Source organism: Scomber scombrus, chromosome 7 (genome assembly GCF_963691925.1).
Source record: "Scomber scombrus chromosome 7, fScoSco1.1, whole genome shotgun sequence".
In the NCBI taxonomy this organism is placed as follows: domain Eukaryota; kingdom Metazoa; phylum Chordata; class Actinopteri; order Scombriformes; family Scombridae; genus Scomber; species Scomber scombrus.
This window is the reverse complement of record NC_084976.1, coordinates 23,201,488-23,227,742: the sequence shown is the minus strand read 5'-3', so window position 1 is coordinate 23,227,742 and position 26,255 is coordinate 23,201,488. Positions and strand designations below refer to the sequence as shown.

Below are 26,255 nucleotides of genomic sequence, written 5' to 3'. Positions count from 1 at the left end.
AACAACCATCAGCTCTCTTGTCTTTTCCATTGTGAAAGAGAAACATTTACAAGACGATCAGACTTTTTGCCTTTTTGGGCCGCTTTCACTGGGTTAAACATTTAATGTTTAGCTTGGTTACCTCAATAGGAGTTTGGAACAATAAGCCTTTCGAATCAGCTGCCTTTGGAAATCTGTAGTCTGTAGTAGCATTCATACTTTATTTCTGACTCTCATTACTGAAGATTTAAAAACAGTCCGCAGGCTATTTTCTGAAATACAGGAGAAAGAAAGTACACATGGCAAAGATCAGAGTTTATAAAATAGTGCAGCGAGTGAAGGAAAGTTAATACAGAGAAATAGTTTTTATGAAATTATATTTTTCTGCCATCAAATCATGATAACTGATCCGAATTACAGCCAATTATTTCACACGTGTGAAGGAAGTTCAGGCAGGAAGTTTCTTTTTCTAAGATTTATGCTTTTTTGTGTTTGTGGGTAAAAAAAATACATATCACTTACTTATCACTGCATGTTGCATGACTTATTTTATGTAGTAAAAGTGAAGTTGAATGAACAATATGTTTATAATGTGGGATTTTTTCTTTCTTTTTTTTAACGATTGGATATGTATTTATTTGTCATTCACAGTTGTTGGTTTTCATGGGAAATATATGCAGTTTTCAGTGTATTGTTTTCAGAGCCAAGCTAACTGGAAAGTTTGAAAATACAATCATATATTACTGATTTAGACTACAATGCTGCATTAATTGAATATACTGTATATCAGAGTAAATGCCTTAAATCTACTCACAAGTCGATATATATATACTGATATAGAGCCTCATCGCAATCATTAGTGGGTTTGTTTTAAATGTTATAACTGAGTGTACATTTATCATTTTTTGTAACTTAGTCTTGTGTCATTTTTGATGTTCAAGCCATGTGACATTTGTTAATATAACCAAATACATTGATTGCCTTACCTTGACTCCTATTTGTATACAAATGTCATGAATATTGGAGTTATTTAGCTGCTGTGTCTGTTTATGGCCCTGGAAAAAGATTACATATCAATCCAAACAGAGATTTTTTGTTTTCTTTATTGAAAAACACACACAAGATCTACATAAAAATGCGTAATACACAGGAGAACTGAATCATTACTGCCAAACATGGCAACCATTTATTTCGTCTTAACTGCAATGCACATGTGATTAAATCAGAATAAGTATGATTGAAACTCTCAGAGCTGAAAGCAGAGCAGAGTATTTCAACTCAATCTGTGTGGAATGCGTTGCATACATTGTTCATATTTGTGCTTCTGTGTGCAAGTGGCTTGATACACCAACGTTTTTTTGGAATGAAACATTAACTAGTTTAAATCTGTCATTCAAAATCAAGTGTTCAATGTTTTTTTCTTTAAACATGTGGTGATAAAACTTGTGCAGGTGGTGTCAAGACACAGCTGCTCGAATATGAATGCTGAACAAAACTGTGTTACACAATAAATGTTAGTGTAGCTTTACCTCAAACAAAAAATGATTGCACACTCAAGTTCTGATTGTTTTAACTTACAAATTGGTCTAAAATAAAAACAGCGATTATCATCTCACTTCCAAGTAAGTGCTTAGGCTTAGTTTAGCAATTAGCGCCTGTATTTAAAACACTATGAACCAGTGTTTATCTGTCGTCGAACTGTTTCTAAACAAAACAAAAACACACATAAACATTATGCTTCTGGCACAAAAAACGTGCCTCTCATGTCCCAAATACATGATGGGCCTTTCATCGTTTTGTAATTTGCTTTGGTACATATTTAAGGGGGTAACGGACAACATAATTGTCAACTTCCTAATTTGGGAGGGTGTAGTTTATGTAGCTAGTTCCATTTACATGAGCGCTCGCTGTCGACCGACCCAACAGCGATCTCTGGAATGTGTCGTAGCACCTCAAACTCTCAACCTGAAGAGGTTAATGCAAAAAATAAATCGGTCACAATCTGTGACATCAATCAGTTGATTCAGTCTGTAATATCCTCCCTCTCCAAGGGAAAAAGAACTTCTGAGAAAGACTTGGGATGTCTCTCTGTAGCAGAAAGTCATAAACACTGGGGAAAGGCAACATAGTCCAAACAAGTACATTCCACATGACCTGAGTTATTGTTCTGGGTAGTGTGGGGCAATAAAACAAGGCGATGGGGGAGTTGTGTGCTTAGCGATTGGTTATTTGGTCACTGAATAAAAACAGCTGATATTTGCATTTTGTGTTGAGCTAACAGAGTTTTAAAGTGATCAGGCAAGAAATGCAGATCTAGGTCTTGGCTTGTCGGCCTTTTGGGTGGAGCCTGCACTCTTAACGACTGCTGGTTTTCACATAGACAGTGTGTAGTACTTTTAAAATAAACAAAAAATAGGCCACGGCCGGTATCGATGTGAGCCAGGTCGTAACAAGTGCAAACAATGTGGTTAAATGTGGGGCAATAGCGTTCTGACTGTAAGACATCTGTGTAATAAATGTGAAACAATCATTTTTCCATCCTGTAAAAGACCTTTAGACATTTGCTCGCTGAACACTGAACAGCTAACAAGCTGCTGTGATATCATGAGTAGAAAGTATCTCTGATATCTCAGTTTTGGATTTAGTTTTTTTCCTTTCTGATTTCATCATCTCGACAAAACTTCTGGCGCTACGTAACAATAATTTGAGCAGTCATTTCTTATTTTTTGTTGGGTTTTTTTGTTGTTGTTTTTTTGTTGTTGCAATAACAAAAGCAAAAGCTATTTCTCTTATGGTTGTTGTGACGGTACAGAGGAGAAGGCTAGGTTAGTGATGGGTGAAGAGAGGCCGTGCCCAAGGTCTAATCTTAACAAACGTTTGACCAAAAAAAAAAAAGGTTTCCTTGATAAATCATCCGAGTTCAGTGGGACAAACACTGGGGCCGAGCAGCAGGTTTACTGGTACCACTGTCCTCCCCAGTGTGTCATTTCTAGACCTTGGGCACTCCCTGCTGGCTAACGTTAGGATTAACGGAGTGCAAGGACTTTTTTTTTTTTTTTTTTTTTTTTTTTTACAATTTTTAAGTTTTTGTTTTAAAACCACACCACCTGGCTCGTTGAAATACTTAAGCTCGGCGTGGTCGTGTTTATATACCTGAGGACTAGCTGGTAAGGAGTACTTGTGCTGAGGCATCTTTCCCCACATCTGCGTCAGGGCTCTGGCTGCTGTTTGTGTTTACGCCTGCTGTGCTTGTGTCGTTGCTCCAGCGGTCAGTGGAGGCCGGAAAGGTAGGTGGCGGCGGAGGCGGTGGCGATGCGGTGGGCAGAGTCGATGTCACCTGAGGCCCCTGGCTGTCGTTGCCGTGGAGACCGGGGTTGACGACAGAGGAGCAGGAGGACGAAGGTGAGACGGGGGAGAAAAGGGAGGAGCAGAGGAGTTTGACGGGGCAGAAGGCAGAGCCCCTGGGAATGAAGTTCACCTTGTTTTTGTCGGGGCACGAGAAGAGAGGGAAGCCTTTTGATTTGCCCGACCTGAAACAACAGAAGTTAAAGCTCAGTGTTTTTTTTGTTTCTTATGTACTATTCATACGACCGTTCTGTTACATGCAACCCACATTCACCTTCATCTCTGCCACCCACAATGAAAATAAGCTTGTTAGCGTTGCTGTACTACCCTCTAACAGGATCACAGAGTCCATTAAACAGCATCTATTATTTCTTTCCTTTTAATGATCAGAACGCTCACACAGCAGACAAAAGAACAACTGTGCAGTAGGAAAATGTCAAACATGAGGGCGCATTTTAAAAAAACAAGACAAACAGATCTTATAAGGAGAAGTGAGCGAAATTTTACTTACACCAACTCCTCAAACACTTTGACCCTCTCGCAGCCCTCTGGAGGTTCCCGTTTGAACATGTAGCTGTTGTTAGGTTTGGGGGAGGTGGCAAACTTTGGGAGAGGAGAACTGCACACATTGTCTGGAAATACAGCACAGAATATAAAACATTTACTTTGTTTCTTTTAAGTTAATACATTTGAAAACAGAAAAACGTATTTTGTTATCAATTCTGGAGCAGTAAAGGGAGGGCTGACTATCATTTGAAGACCTTCCTTTACAGGATAAAGAAAACGTTTACTATATCCTACGAAACCTTTTTATTATTGAACAAAAGACAATTCTCAACTTCTCAAAACTAATAGATGTGCAATAACTTACATCAGCATGATTAAAATAAAATGTAAAACTGGCTAAAATTATGCTGAAATAAACAAGAGGACAAAATAACTGAGTGTTCACTACCTGCTTTCACACAATCTAATACTTGGACCTGGAGACAAATATCTGTCTTTACTGAGCTTACTTTATTATTTACTTAATTGAGCTTCAATCCTTGGGAACAAATATATATCAGTCCGCCGATATTATCAGCCGACATTGGCCTATCACAGATATATTGGTATTGGCATGTATGTTTTCAGATATGTGTCGATATTTTTAAAAAGCAAAATGCTTTAAAGTTATAAAGGAAGCATTTTATATATACATATATTTGTGCACTTCCATAAAGTGTAGGTGGATGGAATATTTAATATTTATCATTCTTTTGTGGTTACACCATTTGACATTTTCAGGAGCATTCAGTCTTACTTTTGGTAAAAAAAAAAAGTTTAAATGTCATTTCATGTGACAAAAACCAACAAAAATACAAAATGTACATGTTAACAAACCTGATGCTGCTTTTAAGACAATATATTTTTTAAATTGCTCATCTTGCCAACCCTCATTTGTCACTGACCCTAAAACTTCTTTCTCCACCATCATTCCACCTTAAGAGCATGGTGCACTGACTGATGCATCGGTCTAACGCTGAAGGCTCACCTTTGTCGATGTCTTCTGCAGAACAGGGGCTTCCATCGGGGGAGTGGAGGTGGTCGGGGCTGCAGGGGCGGGGCGACGGGCTCGAGTCACCGCTGGAGGGGGCCTGGGTATCCGTGTCACGTGTGTCCCCGCTGTTGCTGTAGCGATGCGGAGGGAAGGGGGCGCGACGGCCATCCACCGCATCCATGGCCTGTGAGGTCAGAGTGCGGAAGAGGTGGTGAGAAGTCACACGAGGTTAACGTACACAGATCCTAAAAACAGTAAAGTGGTGGTGCTTAGTGTTGTAAAAAACAAACATCTGAACTCTTAAAGTGTTAACTCCTGTGTGATCTCACTGGATGATATCGCCACTGAATCAGCTACAATGTCCAAAATCTAGGCGAGACTGGTGCTAAAAGGCCTCTGGTGTGTTTGTGTGTCTGTTTAAAGGGCAATTGGAGAAGCAAACACTGCACCATATGGTAGCACTTGACAGTAGATGAACAGTGCCATGTGCAGAGCGCTCTGCCTCGTCACAACTGATTCAAATGGGAGAGCAGAGGAGGGAGAAAAGGCCTGGTGCACAGCAGGCAGTAAATCTGTAGTGGTGTGTATGTTTGTATGTGTGTGTGTGTGTGTGTGTGTTAGACTTTCAAAGAGGGGAGTTTTACAGACCTGTCAAGGTTTACTACCCCACATCAAGCATGATTTACGCATCTTCTCACCTCTGAGGGATTTAATTCAGTGTGAATATATGTGTGTTTTCCTGCCTGACTGTAAAGTGTACAATGTTAAAGTTGACTGAAGAGTAAGTGCGCGTGAATGTAATACATTTTATTAAGTGTTACTTCAGCCGCAGGTCTGAGTCTAACTCAACCCACTGCATAGTTTAAGAAAGTGCTGAAAAGTGGGCAAAGGTCTGAGAAGGGGGGAGTGGGGCGTAGATGGCCGGAGAGAAATGATAACAATAATAATAAATTATGATAATGAGAGGAAGACAAACAGTGCTGTGAGATTTAAACAAGCCAGAAGTCATTTTTAAATAAACCCGTCTGTGTTTAATTTAGTTTATTTTCACATGAAGACAGTTTTAGCTTCAGTAGCTAACGGCAGCCCTGACCTGCTGGAGGAAATCTCTCCATCTGTGACAGAGCTGCAGAGCTGCTGCTCCACAGGTTCATTAACAATTTAACATTTTAAAACAAGATTTTACCTGCTGAGAACTGCAGGAGTCGGAGAGTTAAAGAGCTACAGGATGAACTGTGAAGAGGATTTCAGCTGTTTTTGTGGCTGCCAGCAGAGTTTTCCTCCCACAGACAGACACAGACAGAGAGATTTCCTCCAGCAGGTCAGTGCTGCTGTAAGCTGCTGAAGTTTAAACTTTCTCAATCTGCATATTTGAAATTGAGCGCGGGCGGGCTTTCCACTGAACGGTGGAGGCTGGGGTTTACATTTTACCATTTTTTCATGACGTAGAAAACTCCCAAACCACCGCCTGAAAGTCAGCATCGACTTTTCAGGGCTGATTTTAAACAGCAGATGACGTTGAAGTTGAGTCATTTTCAACCAATGAAATGCTATGAAAACTTTAATTATACTGTGAATAAATTGAGGTAGAGACCAAATTTACAATATAGCCGAGTATAACATAAACAACACATCCTACGCTCCAAGAAACACAAATAAGACACTTGTGTTAATGTCAGTATTAACATCAGCTTTGATGTGTTTCAGGTTAAAGTGTGCAATATCTATTTAAGTTTTTGTTTAAAAGACCTACAAAGATATTTTTAGATGTTTTTAGGGCGTTTATTTTGTTCGTGTCAATAACCCCACACAGCAAATATCCGAGATCTGGCTTTTAATGGATTGCTGGCCTCTATTAGAGGAAATACAGTCTCTCCTTTATCAACAGACATTACTGACAGTATGTAAACACTTTGTGTCGGAGTCAAAAAGTTTTAATGATTTTTGTCCCGTGTCCATGTCTGCAGCACAAACAGGACGTGTCACGCAGAGTAGAAGTACTCAGAGAACAATAAGCAAAATGTGGAGAGTTGATGTGTGTTATATTTGCCACTGACGAGTTTCCCCCCCTTTGTTTTGTATTGTAAGATCTGTCAATTAATTTGAGACTATTGCAGGTTATAGTTAATGTTTAAGATTAGCTTTTGTTGCATTCATCTCTTAGTTTTTTTTGGGTCATTTTGCAGGTTTTTTTTTCACCAAGTGGGAGATATTGTTGGAAATTCACCATATGTTTTCCTCATAATTACAACTTTGAGGTTGAAATAAACAGTTTTTCTCTCACTTTGCCACTCGTATTTACTGTCTGTAAGTTATGATGTTTAGTTCACTGCATCTAGTACAAGTAGAGCTGATATTGACCTATCAAAGATATTTCAGTATCTGTGAATATGCTGTCCAATATGTGCCATTTTGGGTTTTTTGTTTTATTTTTTTTATAATGGGCAGCATTTTATGTATACCTGATCATTTTTCTTAATTCAAGTTTAATATATGCATGTTCTTTTTTGTTCTGTGTTGTTTTTTTCAATTCAGAGCTAATTAAATGAATTAAATTACCAGTGAAGTTTGCTGTTTCAGGGCACTGACGTCATTTTACACTATAAAGTTTATACTTAAACTGTAAAATATCACAGCCTCCATTACATATCTAGTGTTTGACAACCACATTTAAGGGACCATTGCTACAAAATGTGTGTTTATTCTGTACATTATCGGCCAATATATTGATATCTGTATTTCTTTTGCTCCTTCGACCCCTAAAAATCCAGTGTCAGGCCCTAAGTACAAGTCCAGCAACTGACATTCAGCTGCTCTAAATCTTCCAAAACCTGTCTCGTCTTTAATAATAAAATTCACATGTGCTGCTCAACAAATCACTAAGAATATTTTTAAAGCTGCTGGTGTATATAAACAACCTACCTGTATCCCCTGCTCCCAGTTTTCTCTGATAAACACATTTTCTAGCTCGTGGCTGATGCCTTCCACGCTGCTCGGCACTCTGGATATGAGGGATTTTGGCACCGGGATTGTCGATAAGGCTGATGAAGTTCCCTTGTACTGGAAAAACAACATAAGTGATAAATGACAGCTATAAACATGTCAAAGTAATAGACACTAATAGACTCAGATTTAGGTCAATTGTACAATCAAATACATAAGTTTGCACATGTCTTGGTGTCACTCTGATCTGCTCGCGGTGTCGAATTGTTGTTGACCCAGTTTAATGAGATATTTAATCGCAGGAGGCTTTCAGTTTAAATACATGTCACTAAAGTGGGATTGAATGTCATAGGGATAGAAAACACAGCCATGATTGTGATCTATCGCAGATGGGTGCGGGGCATAGCATATCACTGTTTATGTTAATTTTCCCACAGTGGTTGGTGTGGACCGTTGCTGGGCATCAGTTAATGAATGAACTGCAAACATGGAGAGAGCAGGGCATGCCCAGACACAGTCCTTCCTCTCTCCAGTCCTCTTCTTCTGACAGCAGTGGTCAGCACAGGGACTCATTAACTAGACCTCTGCAGGAAAATGCTGTGCAACATACACATCATAATGCACTCAAACATCAAATATGACCTATAAATCTATATGAATATACAGTCATATTCATTCTAAACCTAATCCCCCAAAAACTTTCAAACAGACTTAACCTGATGTAGCAAATGCACAAATAAAATCCTTATTGATTTATAATTTGGGATTGTTAACCAAGTAATGTAGAGAGCAACCTTGCTTTACTCCTGTGTTCATTTTCAGTTCTCTTATCTTCTGCACCTGTGATATGGTTTGGTCACCGTCTGTTTAATTTGTTTTCTGCTTGGCTGCTAAGCTACCTTATCATATCACTGCTGTCAGGGTAAAATCTTGCATCACTAAAGTCAGAGTTGGTTAATGTTTTCACCTGAAAAGAGCACGCCTGTGACTCAGTTTGTCGAGGCATGAATATTGACATGAATAGCTCACCTGAGGTTGGCATGCAGTGCCATGCTGTGCCTGTTGCGGCAGCTGCAGTGAGCTCTGCTCTCTGTCTTTGCTCTGCCGGCTGACCTGTTTGCTGCGCTGCAGCTGCAGTCTCAGTTTAGCAATCTGCTGGAAGAAAAGCAACATAACTTAAGCAACTGACACATTTCTGAGTTGTGAAGGAAATATCTCTGTCAATGTGTGACTTTAAGAGAGACAAATCATGCACATTTTCAGGTCCTATATTTATATTTTAGGTCTCTACTGGAATATCTTCAGTTCAAACTCCTTATTTATCTTATACTGATCTTTTATGCAGCACCTCAGTTCAGCTCTTAGAAGCTGGCCCTCGGCTGACCCCAGGATGTGCTGCAGGCTTTGAAGCCAATTTGACATTGTAGCCAAACTGTCAAATTACAACTTCCGGGTTCAACAGGAGCTCAAAAGTATTTTTCCCTGTACACAATCATGGGAAGAGGAGCAGCTGTAAAATTGTGAATACATTTTGTTAAGCATCACAATATCCATAAAATGACTAATTTCACTATCTGAATTTGATCCATTTGGTCCGATAACATTTGTAAAGTCTAGAAGAGCCACTAGATCAGTGCTACGTTTGTCCACAAAAATGTTGACAGTAACTATTTATTAACATATTTTTTTATTTCTTGACTAAATTGTAACAACAACGTAAATGATGAAATACTGACAACCAAAATTCTTACGAAATCGTATGCCCTGATGAGCAAAGTTTGTTTTCGTTTTTAACCTGCATTTTATCTGCAAGTGAAAGTACAAATCCTCACTGCCCCCATGCACATATTGCATTAATGTAACTATAATAATGCTGTGCTTGCCATCAATATTTGTATGTTTTGGATGGCTGGGAGGTTTTTTTCACTTCTGTGGCTGACAACAGTTACATGATACTTTATATTTACTTCTGTGTGCATCCATCCTGATTTGACTCTGAATATTATTGGCTAATATAGAGCATGAAGTCAGCCAAGTATGTCTGATGATGAAATAAGTCAATGGGTGTTTCTCTATCTGGCCAAGTATCGACCTAAAAACAGGATACCCTTTGTGAGCTTAACAGAAGTAGCTGTACTATGCAGACAAAGGTGTGGTCTTCAGTGCTGATCTCGTAATCCAGGCAACACAGTCAACAAAGAGACTCACTCTTCTCATGGATGTCCTCCCACACATGTAATCGCAGAGGTTAGGGAGCTTGAGTGCAGTTCACTATATTCATTGAGTGACCGCAGCAGTCGATAATGACAAGTCCAGGCAATCCCGGAGTAATCTCAAAGGATGAGAAAAAGGGAGGTTTTCCTGGCTCTGCCGTGCTATTGATTGTGCAGGCCGGGGCTGTGGGGACTGTCTTGCAGAAAGCTGAACAGTGAAACTTCCTGTCAGGCCTGGTTGCAGTGTGGATACATTTACAAAATCTGATTTGAACATTCAGATTTTATGTGATCACACTGCTGGGAGTCTATAGCTGATAAATGGGTTTTAAAGTATCTCTTTATTGTGGCTGCGTTTAGTAAGATGTGTCTCTTGCCGTTTCCTTTCAACAGCTGTTGACGCTGCTGAAGAGCAATCTGTCGAGCTGTAGTTTACATCCAATTCTCTTTATAATAAAAGCTTCAACACTTTCATCTGTTATCTTAATTTATCAGTAATGTCAGTAAAAATTAGATTCTTGTGCATCCAGGTTTGTCCGACATGATTAGAAGATAAAAACTGACCTGACTGACTGTGGCCTGACCAGATGCCACACAAGTCAACAATAAAGTCTGCTCCATTCAAAGCCCATTACAATATTGTTTAAACTGTACATTATAAACTCATTGTTTGGCATGTTGGCAATAAAATTAAGACATTTAAGGAATGTAGTTTGCGAGCTGTTCTTGGTTGAAGCAGATTCTTTTGAGAGTATTTGTGAGTTGTGAGTTCTGGTCAATATAAACAAAAAAAACCCCAAAACATCTGTGTGCCGTTAATATTTTGGAACAAGTCTTGTGCTAGAAATGGAGAAAAGAATATGAGTCCATTGTGTTGCAGGGGCATCTGTGAGACTTTTGAGTAACATGAGAAATGCTGCAAAAGGTCAATCAGTGCAAGTTGAAGAGGGAACAATATGGCTGTTTCACCCTTGAGAGGAGCTCCTGCACTGTCTCTCAAAAACAACAGGACATAATGAGTTGCGAGGGTGCAGTTTGAGAGGGGAACAGAGGATAAATTTAGACTGTGGTCTGGAGAGCTTGAGACCTAATAGCTCCATGTGGTCTGGCTGGTTGGCCACTAAACCCAGCAGATAGACAGGAGTGGAAACCGACGTTAAGGAGTATAATATTTAGGCTGACCTCAGACCCTGACAAATAAAACACATTTTGAGTAAATGGAATGAGCCTCAAAAACAACAAAAAACGTCACAGTGTGTGGTGTTTGTTGTCAGAAGTTGCTCTGAGGGGAGAGTTAGGGGTAAACAGAGGTTAAGACAGGTGAATCTACCTCTTTAAGATGGTCTGCGCTGCCCCAGGAGGCTGATCTCTGGTGAGGACTTCCCTGTTCTGCTCCCTCATCAATCCAGAGACCTGGAGTCTGAAAAAACACAGAAACATACATGCTGACACATAATCATATGTTACACAACTCTTTATTCTTCTCTCTGACACGCACACAACTTTTAAGTCCCAGTGCATAAACACGTCCATTGTGTGTGAACCCAAAGATATTCAAATAAAATACATTACATCACCCTTTAAAGCCTAAGATTAACTAACCTGCAGTTTTCTAAAATGTGTTTAAGCAGCAGGGTTGTTTACAGACATCAGACAACTGAAAAGGGTCACAGATGTATCCAGAGCTTGTCGAGTCCTGCACAAAATCAACATATATACCCATCGGGAGTTGTGTGTCCTATGAAACGCTCTATCTAAACACTCGCTGTGAAGTCGCTCAAGATGTGAGCATCAACCTAAAAATACCTAAAAATGTAAAACTGTTTGGATAAAAGGAGTTGAGAAAGATGATTGGGTGAAAGCAGTAATGAGTGCCGTGTGTCCAAAAAGTAAAGCTGAAAATCTGGAATCAATGAAAAACGCGGAAAACATTCATGAGATACGGTCCCTGGGGGAAAAAAGGCTGCTTTCAACAGGAAAAACATAAGTCATAGCATGTTTGATTGCTTCCATTAGTAAGCTGGGTTAAGATAAATACATCTGGGAAAGGGCACTAACACTAAACTCTTGATTTTTGTCTACAGGCACCGACAGCCAGTGCATACCAAAATAACCATTATCACCATTTTACAATCTAAACATAGTTCAAGAAAATAATTACAGGCCTGCCAAATATCATATAGTTACCTTATAATTGTGAGCCACAGGTGACATTTACAGGGACTTTACCGGCAGCTAGTTTTAGCCACTTTGAAGCTTCTTTGAAACTCCATAAATCACTATCACCATTAAGCCTATATACTCTACTATAATTAGCAGAGTATGCAACAGTACAGCACTAGTGATAGGCTCACACGAGGTCAATGAGTCTACAGACATTTCTGTTTGTTAATACACCAGTAAGGAAACATCTGATATACAAAACATTCCCTACCAGAGACCATAGCGGCGGTTCTGTCTCACAGAACGTGTCTTTTAGACTTCCAACTGCATAAACAAGGAAACTGTTAAGTTATGTAAATATATGCAAAAAGAGAAACAGACTGAGGATGTTTCATAGGGTCGTCTGAAACCACATACTTCCCCTTGATTATGCATATCAACAGTGCCTCTGGTGCTCAAACAAATCTTCAAACATCTGACGTGTTTTATGGTCTTGCACAGTAGTACGAATCATCTTAAATGTCACTGTCTTCATAGTGGACCGCATTTGACCCCATGCCAAACAGAAAAACCTCTATGGCTCCCCTCCCTCACCGACTAACGCACAAGCCTTTCCCTATCATATGGAATATCACACTGTGAATAATGAGGAACACCCGTGAAGCCGTTTGCGCTGGCTTGCTGGCACTGACCCCCCCCCCCCCCTCTACCCCAGAAAAAGGACAGCGAATTAAATGGGTGCTTGTGCTCTCATAAAAGGGACTACTGTGCTTGGGCCACGCTGGATGGCAGATGTGTAGCTAGCTAGCCTTTAGCATTAACATTTTGTGCATGGCCTATTGAATGGTTTGCGCTGTTTGATGCGTCTGCCAAACGTCGAGGGACTCGATGCTGCAGCCTAATCCGTTCATACTGAATGCAGATTGCTGTAAAAAAAAAAAAAAAAAAGGGCAGACGGGGGCTTTATGGGAGTTGTGGACTTAGCTGTTGAGGAAAAAACTAAATTCTCACAGATGTTCAGTGACGTTGAGTAGGTGTGCTACTCTTTATTAAATGTGAGCTGCTTTTAATTGAGTGATATGTGTCAGTCTTCAACAATACTGGTTCTTGGATGGATCCTCTGCCATATAATCTTGACCACTGCTTTTATGTATTCTATTTATTTCATTTAATTGCAATACCTACCACATTATGCTATTATAGCTGCTGCATCTCTTCTTTTTATACTATGTTCATCTTGTTTTAGCTTCGTGTGTGTCGTGTTTTTATGTGGTTGTCATGTTTTGATTGTCTTTAAAGCACAAATGGGAGTGTCACCTGTAATCTCATTATATGTCAAATATAATGACAAGAAAGCTTTCTATTCTATTTTCTTGGTTGAAATGAAAAGCCAAAATCAATAAATGGAGTTTCTCATCACTTGTGGATAAAGATGTGTTGACAATCTTCAATTAAATAGATATTTTTCTTCATCACTAATAAGTATCACTTCATTTCCAATAGCCTTAAATCAAATTAATCATTTTTTAAAAACTGATTTGAATGAGAGCAGCATTGAATGTGTACTTAAGTTGTTAAAGTGACGACACCAATGTTCAGTATACAAAAAAAAACAAATGGTTACAGTTAACGTTTGACGGTTGATATAATGAGGTGTTAATTTAGCCTGCAGCTGGTGCAACAGTTGTTTGCATTTAACCAACATTTAAACAAATACGCAGTGGTGTGGTTTTATAAAACACACAAAGCGTTTCAAATATTAAAAAGGGACTCTTGACCTTAAATTGATTATTTTGTTTAAATGTCAAGAAAAAGCTAATTACTTAAAGATGTGTGCAGATCTCAATTGTCAATTAAACTCAGGTATCCGCATTACATTTGAGACAAGACAGTTAAAAAAATACTGCAAGCTATCTTTCTTTATTGACTCTATTCCCTACAAACAAATTGTCTGTTAACAGGAACACCCACCTTTATTTACCTCTGAAGCCCTTTTTTTTTTAATCATGTGAGCTTTTTAACTTCCGGGCCCGAGTTGTGTGTGCTTTGTAGACTTGTCTGCCAGGTGTTGTGCCTGATAATTTACTTCTTTCTGTACAGATACAAAAAAAAAAAAAAACCTCTTGTTTCCATAGCCTGCAGCTCGCTTCCCATTATGATTCCCACCCAAAAAAGGGTTACATGCAGGCAACATCCTCAAGAATCCAGCTCTGTTCCAAAGCAGGAAATAATGACTGGGCTTCAATAGAAGTGCAGTGGAATTTGTGCTGGTTTGTTTAGATTGCATGCCGAGACATGCGAGCAGAGTGCCACTGCTATCATTTGGTGGGGTTTAGAAATGAGGAGAACACGCATTCTGATTTGGTGAGTTGACTTTGTGCGTCTGTTATCTCGTGTGTGTGTGTGTGTCTGAGACTCACCGAGCATTCCTGAAAATGGGATAGATATCTCTAAAGAGGGTGTTTTTTGTTTTTCTTTCTGCAAGCTGCATTCATCTACAATCAGATTAATCACACACATATGATTAAATTAAGTTCATATAAAAGGAAAAATATCAAGCACTGCTACTGGATCACCAGTGATAGCAGATATAATAAAGCACTAAAGTAGGATTAATTGTGTGTGTGTGTGTGTGTGTGTGTGTGTGTGTGTGTGTGTGTGTGTGTGTGTGTGTGTGTGTGTGTGTGTCCAAAAGAGAGCCACCAGGCACCAACAGGGTGTCATTAAGCATCTGTGAGCAACTACTACCTGCAGTTTGTGTTGTATGTCTACCACCTTAAGTCTTATCAGCAGCTGTTTGCAAAACTTTAAAAGAGTCAATTCCACATTATTAACCAGATATATTCTCAATCCATATACCAGTCGTGTAATGAAATGAAGTAAACAGACTAAAGTAGCAAGACAATAAGTTTAGTGAGATTTGTTTGTGCTTCTGTTCTGTTCTCAAATGACTAAAAACCAGACTTCTGATTAATTTCCTCTGGAGCACGTCAGTCGTCAGCTGGCCGTGTTACGAGTGCGACAGAAGACGAAAACTTGTTTGATCCGTCTGCCTTTGTCGGTGCTGGTTCTTTGAGGTCAAACTTGGTGTTTCAGGGCCCTAATCTTCATACAGGCATTCTCTGTGCTCTGTAACCACAGGGCTGAGAGCACACACAGACCTATCCCGGAACATTGATTAGCATATGTATGGAGCCCTCTGCTCCTCAACTCCCACACAAAAGGCAGGCGGGCCGTGCAGCCACGAGGGCCAGGTGGTAAGCAGTGGGATTTCTTCTCGCCTCAGTCATAGCCTCGGGGACAGGTGCAAACAACTTCACCTCCATACAGGGCTACATTACAGCTCAAAGGAAAGGCTGTCTTGAACTTGTGCAATGCGCAACAAAAGAGGCCAGGGACCTTTTGTCCTCTGCTTTCTGCTGTTGTCGTCTTATAAAAAGAGCTGGGCCCAGGCATAGCTTGTTAACAGGAAGTGGTCTTTGACTATCCTTGGGGGAGTTTGTGCATTTATTTGTTCAAGGATTGTCAAGTGTGTCACTCTCCCACAACATTAAAGCATTGCCAAATGTTTTCCCATTTCAAAACGTATACAGCTTTGAAACATGAATCTCTTTAGTGGCATTCAATAAAATCACTGCTAATAATGGACACGTCACTGAACACATGACACAAAATTGCCAACAAGATCACTTAAAGATTAAGTGCAATAACATTTTTTTAAACCCAACAGTATAATGATCAAATTGATTTTCCAAGACCTGTCCAGTCTTTTCCAGGCCTGAAAAGAAAAAGTAACCCTGTAATTAGAGGTGTTTACTCTGCATACAACCACTACAAGAGATCCTGCGAGGCCCACTCACCACTTCCTCAGCCTACACACAAAGAAATGCGAGGCGCATGAGGGGGTTAAAGGGATGAAGCTCATGTAAATGAGGCTTGGCGGTCTTCATTCAGACACATGAAAGGCTTCTGTTCGCAAAGACGGAGCAGCCCTCGTCATGATCATACATATTCAATATTCTTTGACAAAACCCCCCCCCCCCCCCCCTTCACCCATCCCCATTACCCTCATTCCCAAAAGAAAAATTAAGCCCTTCTGGAAAAACTGCATTTAGCCATCAGTCACATGGCAAGATTAGTGGGTGATCATGTGTGGGCTGCTATCCAGGAATACTGTGGTCAGGCTCGATGTGAAATCCACCATTTAAATGTTTCATGATGACACTGATGAACACCACAAACCAAAAAACGCGTTGGTCCAACAATTAGGTTATATATACTACAAGTGTCGCTGGAGATTTGATTTCAATATAATATCCATACATAGGCTTTATGAAAGGTTTTAAATGTGCTAAAAATGTAGCGAGGGGAAGAGATTCCCTATTATTTATACCAAAGTCTATTAGGCGCGGTATTGGCAGCAAGGCGGGCCACAAGCCACCAGATTACTATAACATAATCTTTGGCTATGGCTAGTGAATTTGTCTCCGTCACCGACCAACGCTGACAGAAACCAACAAATATTTGGAAGTTCTGATTACCATAATTTGCCCAGTGATAGATGAAAACTGAGTGTTTAATCTGGGGATTTACCAAACACTCTGGGCTAACAGTTGGGTTAAATGTTGAATAATATATGGGGTTGTTTTTGACATGTCAGACTTTAAACTAATTTTGACTGATGTATCACCTTCTTCTCTTCGTCTCTGAAGTTTAACGTCATCAATGGAACCACTTCCACACCACATAAAGTGCTCAGATTTGGGGGATCGACTAGCCGACAGCGATGCTACACTGCTTTCAGCCACGTGTTACTGTTTAATCATAAAAGTTTGTGGTAGACACGCATATCCAGAGTAAGAAAGAACTGGACCAAATGTTTAAAAGCAAGAAGAAAAACAGTCCGCACACTGCAGCTCCCAATGCAGGTAGATTTAATAGGATACTACAAGTGACGTTTCATGCATTGAAGAAGAGCATTGACCTCAAATAATGTCACTTATGGTATCCTATTAAATCTACCTGCATTAGGAGCTGAAGTGTGCGGACTGTTTTCTTGCTTTTGTAGTATAATCATGACATACAGTTATTATGTGAACGCTCCACAGTTAGCATCGGACTTATAGAGAGTTTGATTAACTGTTTTTAAGAAAAAGTATCAAAATCGATGTGTCAGAACCAGACAGGTCGTGTTTTTTGTTGCGTTTTTGTCCTTATCAAACCTGGCTTTGTTATCCACAATGCAATTTGACTGCTGACAGTTTGGTTGGTGTTTTGGGTGTGTTATGCTAATGGTTAATGTGGCCTTGGGCCTCTTGCCTCAAGCAGAGAGATAAGGAATGGATTACAGAGCTCGGCCTGGTCTGGTAACCTCACCTCTTTCTAACTCCACACACACACACACATCTTTTTTTAATTCAATTTTCAAGTTACGTCACTTAAAGCAAATGGGGCCCTTTTTTTATAGCAGACATTTTGACTTATCGAAGCAGGAAGAGCAACAGGTCTAAGATAATAAGAACGCTAACAATGACTCCACATCAACCGTGAAACTGGCTCACCTACATGACAAACACAAAAGGCTTTTACGAACGCAGTAGTCCTCTCCAAGATTTGTGAACACCCTTTGAAGTGTAAAATCAGCAAACCTCCTCTTAATAACATTTTCACCCCATTCAGATTCCCCCTCAGATGATGAATGATAAGATATGACCCATTCCTACTCTAGCCTACAATCCAGATAATGTTTTTTACCTGTGTGGCTTTGTCTTTCATAGAAGAAGGATAGGGTCCATGAGCGTCCCGAGGCCACTGCCCGGTGAGATACGGCCCTGTGATGGCATCCAGGGAAGACGTCCTTCGGATGGCACTGGAACTCCGCACCTGTAGCTTGGACCTTTCTGCTGCTGCGAAATGAGAAAGAAACACACAGCAAACAGGATGAGTCACACACGCCCATGCAAGCGCCAGTACCTGGTTAACAATACTCAATCCTCCCCGACAACCCGGAGGCATCTCTCTCGTTCCACGTGCCAACTTTCCTGATTGTGTCAATAAGACTTAAGTTCAGCGTGCTCCGCTTAAAACGTCAATGTGTAATAAATCTCTGCAAATGTGTATCCAAAGACTCGTGGACTCGTGGGAAGGGCATGTTTTGAGTAGTAAAAACTAAATGGTTTACATTTTTGGCACAAAAATCATATAAAAACAACCATTGACCTCAATTGAACCCTTACTCCAAAAATAAGATGGTTTCCTTGGCCTGGATGGAGCCCAAAATGGATAGTAGATGACTTTTCACATTGAATTAAACACTTTAATTTGTCACTCAGGTCAATACATTATAAAAAAAACACTTAATTATCACCTCTATCAGCTACTGCAGCCATTTTGGTATTCTTTTTTTGTTTTAACTGAGACGACCTCGCCTTATAATCTCTTCTTGTTTTCAAAGTGTGGACAATATTTCTAATCTCATAAGCATTAGTGCAGAGCCAACAGCAGCAGCAGCAGCAGCAGCAGCAGCAGCAGCAGGGCTGGAGCGCTGAGGCCTGGAGCACATGTAAATGGCTGAAGCAGGAGAGTATATCTGATGTTATGAGAGCAGTCTGCTGTGAGCCAGAGCCAGTTAAGCACACACCACCCACATAAGAACTCATAAACAACCACACCACAATGCACATCAATACTGCCTGCATCCACTCAACATTCCTGCAGTGACACACAGTAAGTAAAATCAAAAAAAGAGTGAGAGAGATAGAAACAAAACATGCAAACACAAAGATATTAGCTTGAGGGCAATGTGAAACTACATTGACAGACTCAATTAGACTATGTATGTCATTTCTAAAAAAAAAAATGTTAAAAAAGGGAAATGTATCAAACGCTGAATAAAGGAATAGACTGATGAACAGGAAATGTGCTCATTTACTCCATTTCTTGTCTAAGCAGGCCAAGGCAGAGGCTTTTTTTTCCCAACATGGACACACAGACTAAACTATCTACATGAGGCACCCCCCCCCTCTCCGAGCAGAACTACACAGCAGTTCATTGTTGTTCTTTGTTCGTAGAATACATAGGCCTACCCACCCAAAGGTATTGCCTAAGTAAGCTTACTGGGCTACAGTAAAATTCCCTGAAGCATTGTAGACAAAGGAAGCAGGCTAAATTTCCATCAATATTGATATAGGCCAAGCCAGTGCTCTCAGAACTGGGATTGTGGTTATTTTCCATCGTCCATCCATTTGCCAGACTAGAATAATCTCCTGATGAGAAAAAAGAAACAGTGTGAAAGAGGCCAAGACATCAAAGCAGTGAGAAGTGTATGTGATATTTCAAAAAAAAAAAAAAAGAGGGGAGGGGGGGGGGGGTAACTTTCAGATTGAGTTTTAATATAATAATCCTTTTTATTTAAGCTGTGAAAAAGTCTTTTTGCATTTCCAAGGGATAAATGGGGTGTTTATTAACTGTAGAGTAGAGAATAATGTGAAAACAAACATGTGGTCCAGATCAGTAAACCGTAGCAGAACAGTTTCCTGGAGGTTTTCACATGGCAGCATGACACAGGTTGAAAGAATAGTTTAGTTTGATCTTGTGATCACAAATAAAATCACTTTGTTGCACTTTTGTTATTTCAGAAATGTAAATTAAATATTAGTTCATGTTAAGGCTAAAAAGCTGGTATCATTTTAAAAGATATATATCCTGATTTTGAGCTATTTTAAGTCCATTCAATTCAGTTAAGCTTAATTTATAATTGATCAAATCACCTACACAGTGAATAAGGAAACATTACTATAAAGACTGTGCATGCTTGGTCACTGTTAAGAAGAGATAATATAATGTATACAGTATGTGGTTTAAATGATATTATTTAAACCAAACTACTTACTGACTTAATGATACAATTATTGCTGAGACAATTAATCACTTAATCAGTTAGTTAATTGGCAGATATTTGATAGTTTTGTTCCAGCTTCGCATATGTGAGAATCTACAACATTTATTAGTCATATTTAATATAATAATAACGTGAATATCTTAGATTTTTGGACTGCTGATTGGACACAAAAAGCAATCTGCTAAAAGCTAACTTTCTGAGACCTTTTTGAAACTGTAGTTTTCTGTTTATAAAAAGAATCGTTTTTTAATCGAGGTAATCGGCAGGTTAATCAATAGTAAGTAGCTGCAGCCCTAAATTACATTATTACTCACTCTATTATAAACTACTGAAACAGGTAGTAGGATTATTGATTGTGTAAATACCTGAGATACCCTGTGTCGATGTATTACAGCTCTCATAATCATGACTGAAGGAATAAAAACTCTTTGAACTTATAATTTCGGATAACTTTGTTCATGAGTTGTTAAAAGTTTTAAAAAACTGTGTCCTCTGTAAGCTATAAGTTAAGGAGCCACTGTCTCTCTTACACAATATAAATGACGGTATTAATCTTGGCCATGATCGCTTATAAAAGACATGAGTTTCAGCATCTGTCCTTCAGCTGGTCAGGAAATGGCTTTTAAGGATTATAAGCATCTCTCAATGAGTCCAGAGGGTTACTTCCAAAAAAAAGTAACCCTCAGTGCATGAGGAGGGTACGCTAGGAGTGTTAACAATTACTACTTTTACTGAGTGTGTGAAGAAAGAGGAAAAATTTAACATCACATATAAAAAAAAAAAAGGTTAAACTCAGACAGAAAACACAACACGGTTCCCACCAGAGTTAACTGTTTGGGACAACACACTCATTTTCACATTTGGTCCTACTCTGCAGTTTGAATGGGTGACAATGAAGCAGGGCTGTTTCAGCACAGCTGGCACTTTGACATAGAGGGGGACTTTCATTGTTGGGAAAGTGTGGTAGGAGAATGATGTCATGCTAGTGAACCTAAAAGGTCACGATGTGTAATATAACACTCTTGACTTCATCGTCGAGGCTAAGATCTGAAGAGTTCTGAACATCAGTGTAGTCCATTATCACATTCGCACTGCCTGGAAGTGACATTCATGGTACTGTGGAGGCACTTTGGACTGAATTTTCCACCAAATGGCAAACATTATGTCTGTGAGTGGGTTCAAAGTACTACAATGAATGAGAAATTACACAGTGAAAAGCCTAACTGCTGTCACATCAATCTGGGCTGCTGTGATGAAAGGTAAGGACGACTAAAATTAGGCTCACAATGTAATACTTGTTTGTGTCCTACATGATGTGTGACGATTTGCTTCTTTTTTTTTGTATGGCTGGCATGCACCAACCCTTCATTGTTGTGATCATAGTCATCATCTTAGGCTTCATCTCATGCGTGTTTGGACTATGAGGTCACAGCCATGAAGGAGGGGTCAAGTCTCCATCATCGTCACTGACATGGCACACCAGCCAGGGTGAGAGGTCGCCTCTTTCAGCGGACTGAGGTATGCGAGGCATGCCACTGGGGTGGGAAATCAACACCGACCGCTAGCCAAACACGGGTGAAATTCATCATGCCTGTTTAGTCTGCCCTACTCAGTTGATGTGGAAGAGGCTTCGTTTCCTGCCCTTCGCATGGTACGCTGGTCAAGGTTGGAGGTCATCTCATTCAAAGAACTGAGGAATGTGAAGCATAGCGTAGCGCCGTCACAAATATAAAATTCCACACACACACACACACACACACACACCGCTACACAATAACCACCACGCTGCACTGAAACATGAGGCCTGCCATTTTGATTAAAGGTAATAGAGAGAGGCGATTAAACTTGACTAAAAGGATTGGGCTGTCACTTTTTCATTCAATCTATCGAGTAATTTGTTTGAATTCATTCAACTCAACCCCCTATACACTGTAATGTGTCAGAGATTCAGATTACTATGACTGTCATAAGCAGATAAATGGCCGTCAATGTCCATCTGTCAACGGTCAGAGAGAGCGTACTATCATTCAGTATAGTCTTTGTATTTTCCTGTGTGGTTTCATATCCATTGTACTATTACACTATGTAGTCACATTCATATTTATTTATCTTTGTAAAATTATACTAACTTCCGCATCAATCTTAGCTGATTTATATTGTTTGATGTACTGTTGCTGTTTTATTAAGGTGTCCCTGAGTGCTTTGAAAGGCGCCTTTAAATAAAATGCATTAATATTATAATTATATAAATGAACTATGTCAGACAAGGTTGTAGAGCGTGACAAGCTCACTTAACCAAGCTTACCACCTACGAAAGCTAGCCAGTAAGCCATCAGATTTGTTGTCATTGCAGAAAATAAGGCAGCTGCTTTTTACAAAGTTGGCAAACAGCCTTATCTTTGTTGGTTATTTTGCCATCTGGTGTAGCTCCCCCCCAAAAACAATACTTCCACAAACTACTTCTTCTCTTCTTCGAAGTAGTGATTATCTGATAAACAAGACTATGCTCGCTACTGTCCTCCATTCTTACTAATTAGCTTACCGCCTGTACTGACAGGTCAAGCTGATAGTGAATGTTAAGAATGCCCTCTACTAGATCACAAGATAATCAGTTTCTAACAATCTGTTGCGTTTATCGACTGTAAATTATGAAATTGAACATTAATTTTTTCCCCACTCTCGAACAAAAGTTTGACTTTATAATAAAAAGCAACAGCCCCACTAATGGATGCAGTTGGTGCACAGTAGCTGCTGTGTAGCGTGTGGCGATTTGTAACCTAACCATGTTAAGACCTAGCTAGCAATTATCTATATTTCTCTTATTGTCAACAGCTCTCATGTGCAGTCAAACTATTAATGAATTGGTCCTATTTACAAGTATTGTGTGTAGGCCTGTCACGATAATTGTCACGATAATTACGCTATCGACTTATCGTACAATACTAGACATGACCTTAATATTGCCTGTGGTGTTTACATGCATGTTTGTTTACTGAAGAGAGGTGCGTAGGGAGTGTTTGGTCGAGAAAGCGACTGTTGGCACTAGTGACCAGAGCATTGATTAACTGTTTCGGAAGTCCGCAGCTATGAACGACTCCTCAAGACCCGAGCCAACTTCCTGTGTCCTGTTTGCCACCTGATGAATAAAGTGAAGGGGTTAGCCCTGAAGTAAGCCACAATGGGTTAACCTAGCCTAGCCCAGACTAACTTTAAGATGGACCATCCATTCACATTTTTAGTGACAATCTCAGTCAATCTCAGCTGCTACTAAACTGAGAGCGGAGAAATGTCTGGCTGCTGAGTCTCTCCAAAGTTTTGCTGTTGTGGTGGTCATACATTTGTTTATTTGAACTATTTAACTCATAAAATGCCTTTTCTTGTGAGCATCACACTCGCCCCGACATATAAAAATGTTTCCAGACATTTCTAAAAACTCAGTAGTATTGTATTTGAACCAATCATATCATATTAACTGCAAATGCGGCATTAAAAATGGTCTTAAAATGACAATAAATATCATTTATCTCTATTATTTCTGGGACAATATATCATCCAACAGAAGTAGCTATCGTAAGAGGCCTAACTGTGTGTGTATCCAAAGCCTAATACATCTTATTCCTCTTATTCCCAGTGCCACACCGTTGTTCCCTTATCATTGAAGATTATGGTCACACTAGCTTATTTAGAAACAGCTCTAAAGAACTATTAATCATTTTCTCTGTCTTTTTCAGTTCAGTTCTTTTTCAGTTCTGTGTAAACCAGACACCACTGTGGATGCGCGGGAACGTTTACAAAGCTTCGCTAGCTGGTTGTGCGACATGTCACAACCTCTTGACTTTGTAAATTTCTCAAATAAGGTCTGCAGCACAGAGGAATAACATATATCAGGCTTTGGATACACACACAATACTTGTAAGAAGATCAATTAATTGTTGATTTGAGATTTGTTTGACAGAAAAATATAGAAAAAATAGCTATATCCTTTTAAGTACACAGCATTACAGTAGGGGAATACCTGGTGCTTTTCATTGGAACGGATGCAAGATTCAGAAATACTCACTGTGGTTAAGAGAGCTACAATGAGTTTGTTTTTGTGTCCTGACACTGGAAAAAGCAAAGCTGTACTCAAACACTTCCATATCACAATGTGCTTCAAACATTTGCCAGATAGTGTGTGTGGTTACGTGTGTTTTCTTTTGTAGAGAAAACACAGGGTTTAAAGGGTTTTCCACCAAAAAAAAAAAAAATGCAGTTCTTGCCTCTGAAAAACTATTGCTACCGGTCTGAAAAAAAAACTGCCACAGTGTCGATATTTGGCAGGAGAGGCTGTCACATAAACGAGATTTAGAGAGGAGGCGCTGGGAAATGCTGATTTAGAGCTGCCAGGACTTTCACGTCCTCCTTCAGCGTGTCTCCATATTCCTTTCAAGGAGCAGCTGAGAAAGAAAGAGAGACATGTAACAACAGAGCCCCCCCCCCCAACCCCTCTCTCTGTTATCCATGTGCGAGGAGACAACATGGTGAGGTTTCAGCATATGTTATGAATGAGCCGTGCGCTCTATGCTTGGGCATGTATTACTGTGAGGTCACAATAGGCAAAACACCTGACCATTCGCTCACAGCTATTGCTTTCCACTGGGACTGACGTGGCCCCTTTTTTTTTTACAACTGAAAGCATGTCTTTCTGCCAATTCTCTCCTCCTCCACCTCCTCCTCCTTTTTTTCTGTCAAAAGTCCATAGGAAATAAGAGAGCCAATAGTGCACTCTCATTCTCTTTTAGTGACTAATTGTGCAAGTGGATGAATTGACTAAATAGTTAATGCATCAACCTACTGTCAATGTTGCTCGAGTATTACAACATAACCCATTTAGATTTTACCTTTAAAGCTAATTTCTGCTCAATTACATTAAACAAGTGCCTATAACACACAATCAACTGCACATGAAGGTGTTATGGCATTGCTTCTGTTGAAAATAGGTGTTTGTTGTTGTTGTTTTTTACCTCTGGAAACTGGCGAGTCTGGGGGACAGGAGGAGTCCTTACTTTCAGGGGAAAGTCTCTGCTTAGCGTTTGCACTTCCTGAACTGAGTGTCGGGCTAGATGGGGGGCTTGAGCCTCGGCTGGTCGTGGCTCCTCCATACAGGGTCTGTGCACGGAGCTGGTAGGGCACGGTGGCACGGATGGGGAGCAGACGGCAGCTGCCGGGGGAGCCCGCATTGCTGCGTCTCACCCTGGGCTGCTGGAGCGAGTTGCTTGGGGTTGACATCCTCCCAAAAAAAAAAGAAGTGGCTGTAATTCCTTATTGAAGGGGTAAGAAAATAGCCAAAGTTGCTGCTGCTGCTCTGGAGGAGGTGGTGAAGGAGGAGGAGGAGGGGGGGGGGGGGGGGGGAATGGTAAGATAAACATTAGCCTGTTAGCTTCCTTTTAAAAAAAATTCAACTCATGCGCTCGAAGAAAGAAAGAAAAAAAAAGAGAAATAAAAGCTCCAACATGCCATCAATTTGGTGGTAGACTTACCTGTAAGATGTTAACACATGCCGACCTAAGCCTTACTCATAACACGAAACTTTTAAAAGTAAATTTTTGATACTTCTTGAGAGGTTTTAATTCGTGTTTTCGGGCTCTGTCTTCCCCATCATGTCCACTCTCTCTAAATGACAGTTGTTTCGGCCACACTACTGGCTGACGGCTGTGGGCGGGCCACGTTGGTTGCTTCGAGGCTTCTGATTGGACGAACGAGTTGTACAGTATCGTCGCTGATTGGTGCGAGTGTGTCTATGGGCCCGTACTTTCAGCCAATCACGTCAGGGTTGTGTTCTTAGTATGGGTAAAGTTTTTTTTTTCTTTTTTAAATTAAAGGACAGGTTCACTTTTTTTTAAAAGTGATTCTGAATCATAACTACTCTCTACACCAATTCACATTCATAAATTCTCCCATCAGTCATTAATAAATGTTTGATTAATTTTTATGTGGAAAAAAAAGATATTCACAATCACTATTTTATTGTCCAGGAGAACATTTTATAGAATATAAAGGAATACGACATGTTTTAATGCTGATTTTTATTTTTTTATTTTTAAGTAAACACAGGTTGTGAACTGTGGCTCACATTAGGAAAAGTATCGTCGCTGATTGCTGTAAGTTTGTCTATGGACCAACTGCCAGCCAG

At 39.9% G+C, this 26,255-nt stretch overlaps 1 protein-coding gene across 3 annotated transcripts; it reads right to left on the bottom strand.

The window, feature by feature from the left end:
• Window positions 1–1,080: 1,080 nt before the first annotated feature.
• LOC133984076 (glucocorticoid-induced transcript 1 protein) lies at window positions 1,081–25,717 on the bottom strand. 3 transcript variants are annotated; one of them, XM_062423325.1, is made up of 9 exons: window positions 25,603–25,717; window positions 25,087–25,427; window positions 17,938–18,089; window positions 11,351–11,440; window positions 8,837–8,962; window positions 7,787–7,924; window positions 4,859–5,048; window positions 3,836–3,956; window positions 1,081–3,509 (listed from the first exon to the last, which is right to left on the bottom strand). In XM_062423325.1, exons 2-9 carry the CDS (start codon window positions 25,349–25,351, stop codon window positions 3,140–3,142), a joined length of 1,452 nt encoding a protein of 483 aa, XP_062279309.1. In that variant the 5' UTR covers window positions 25,352–25,427; window positions 25,603–25,717; the 3' UTR covers window positions 1,081–3,139. The 3 variants fall into 3 exon arrangements, with proteins under 3 accessions (XP_062279309.1, XP_062279308.1, XP_062279310.1); XM_062423324.1 differs by having other exon boundaries at window positions 25,087–25,422; XM_062423326.1 differs by having other exon boundaries at window positions 8,837–8,959; window positions 25,087–25,422.
• Window positions 25,718–26,255: the final 538 nt, after the last annotated feature.

Excerpts from the sequence above, each read along its gene's own strand:
- LOC133984076 (XM_062423325.1), bottom strand. The coding sequence starts at position 25,351 with ATGTCAACCCCAAGCAACTCGCTCCAGCAGCCCAGGGTGAGACGCAGC. Across the intron at positions 8,963-11,350 it reads GCGCAGACCATCTTAAAGAG|CAGATTGCTAAACTGAGACT; the intron begins GTAGATTCACCT and ends CTTTTCTTCCAG. Across the intron at positions 7,925-8,836 it reads GCACTGCATGCCAACCTCAG|TACAAGGGAACTTCATCAGC; the intron begins GTGAGCTATTCA and ends TTGTTTTTCCAG.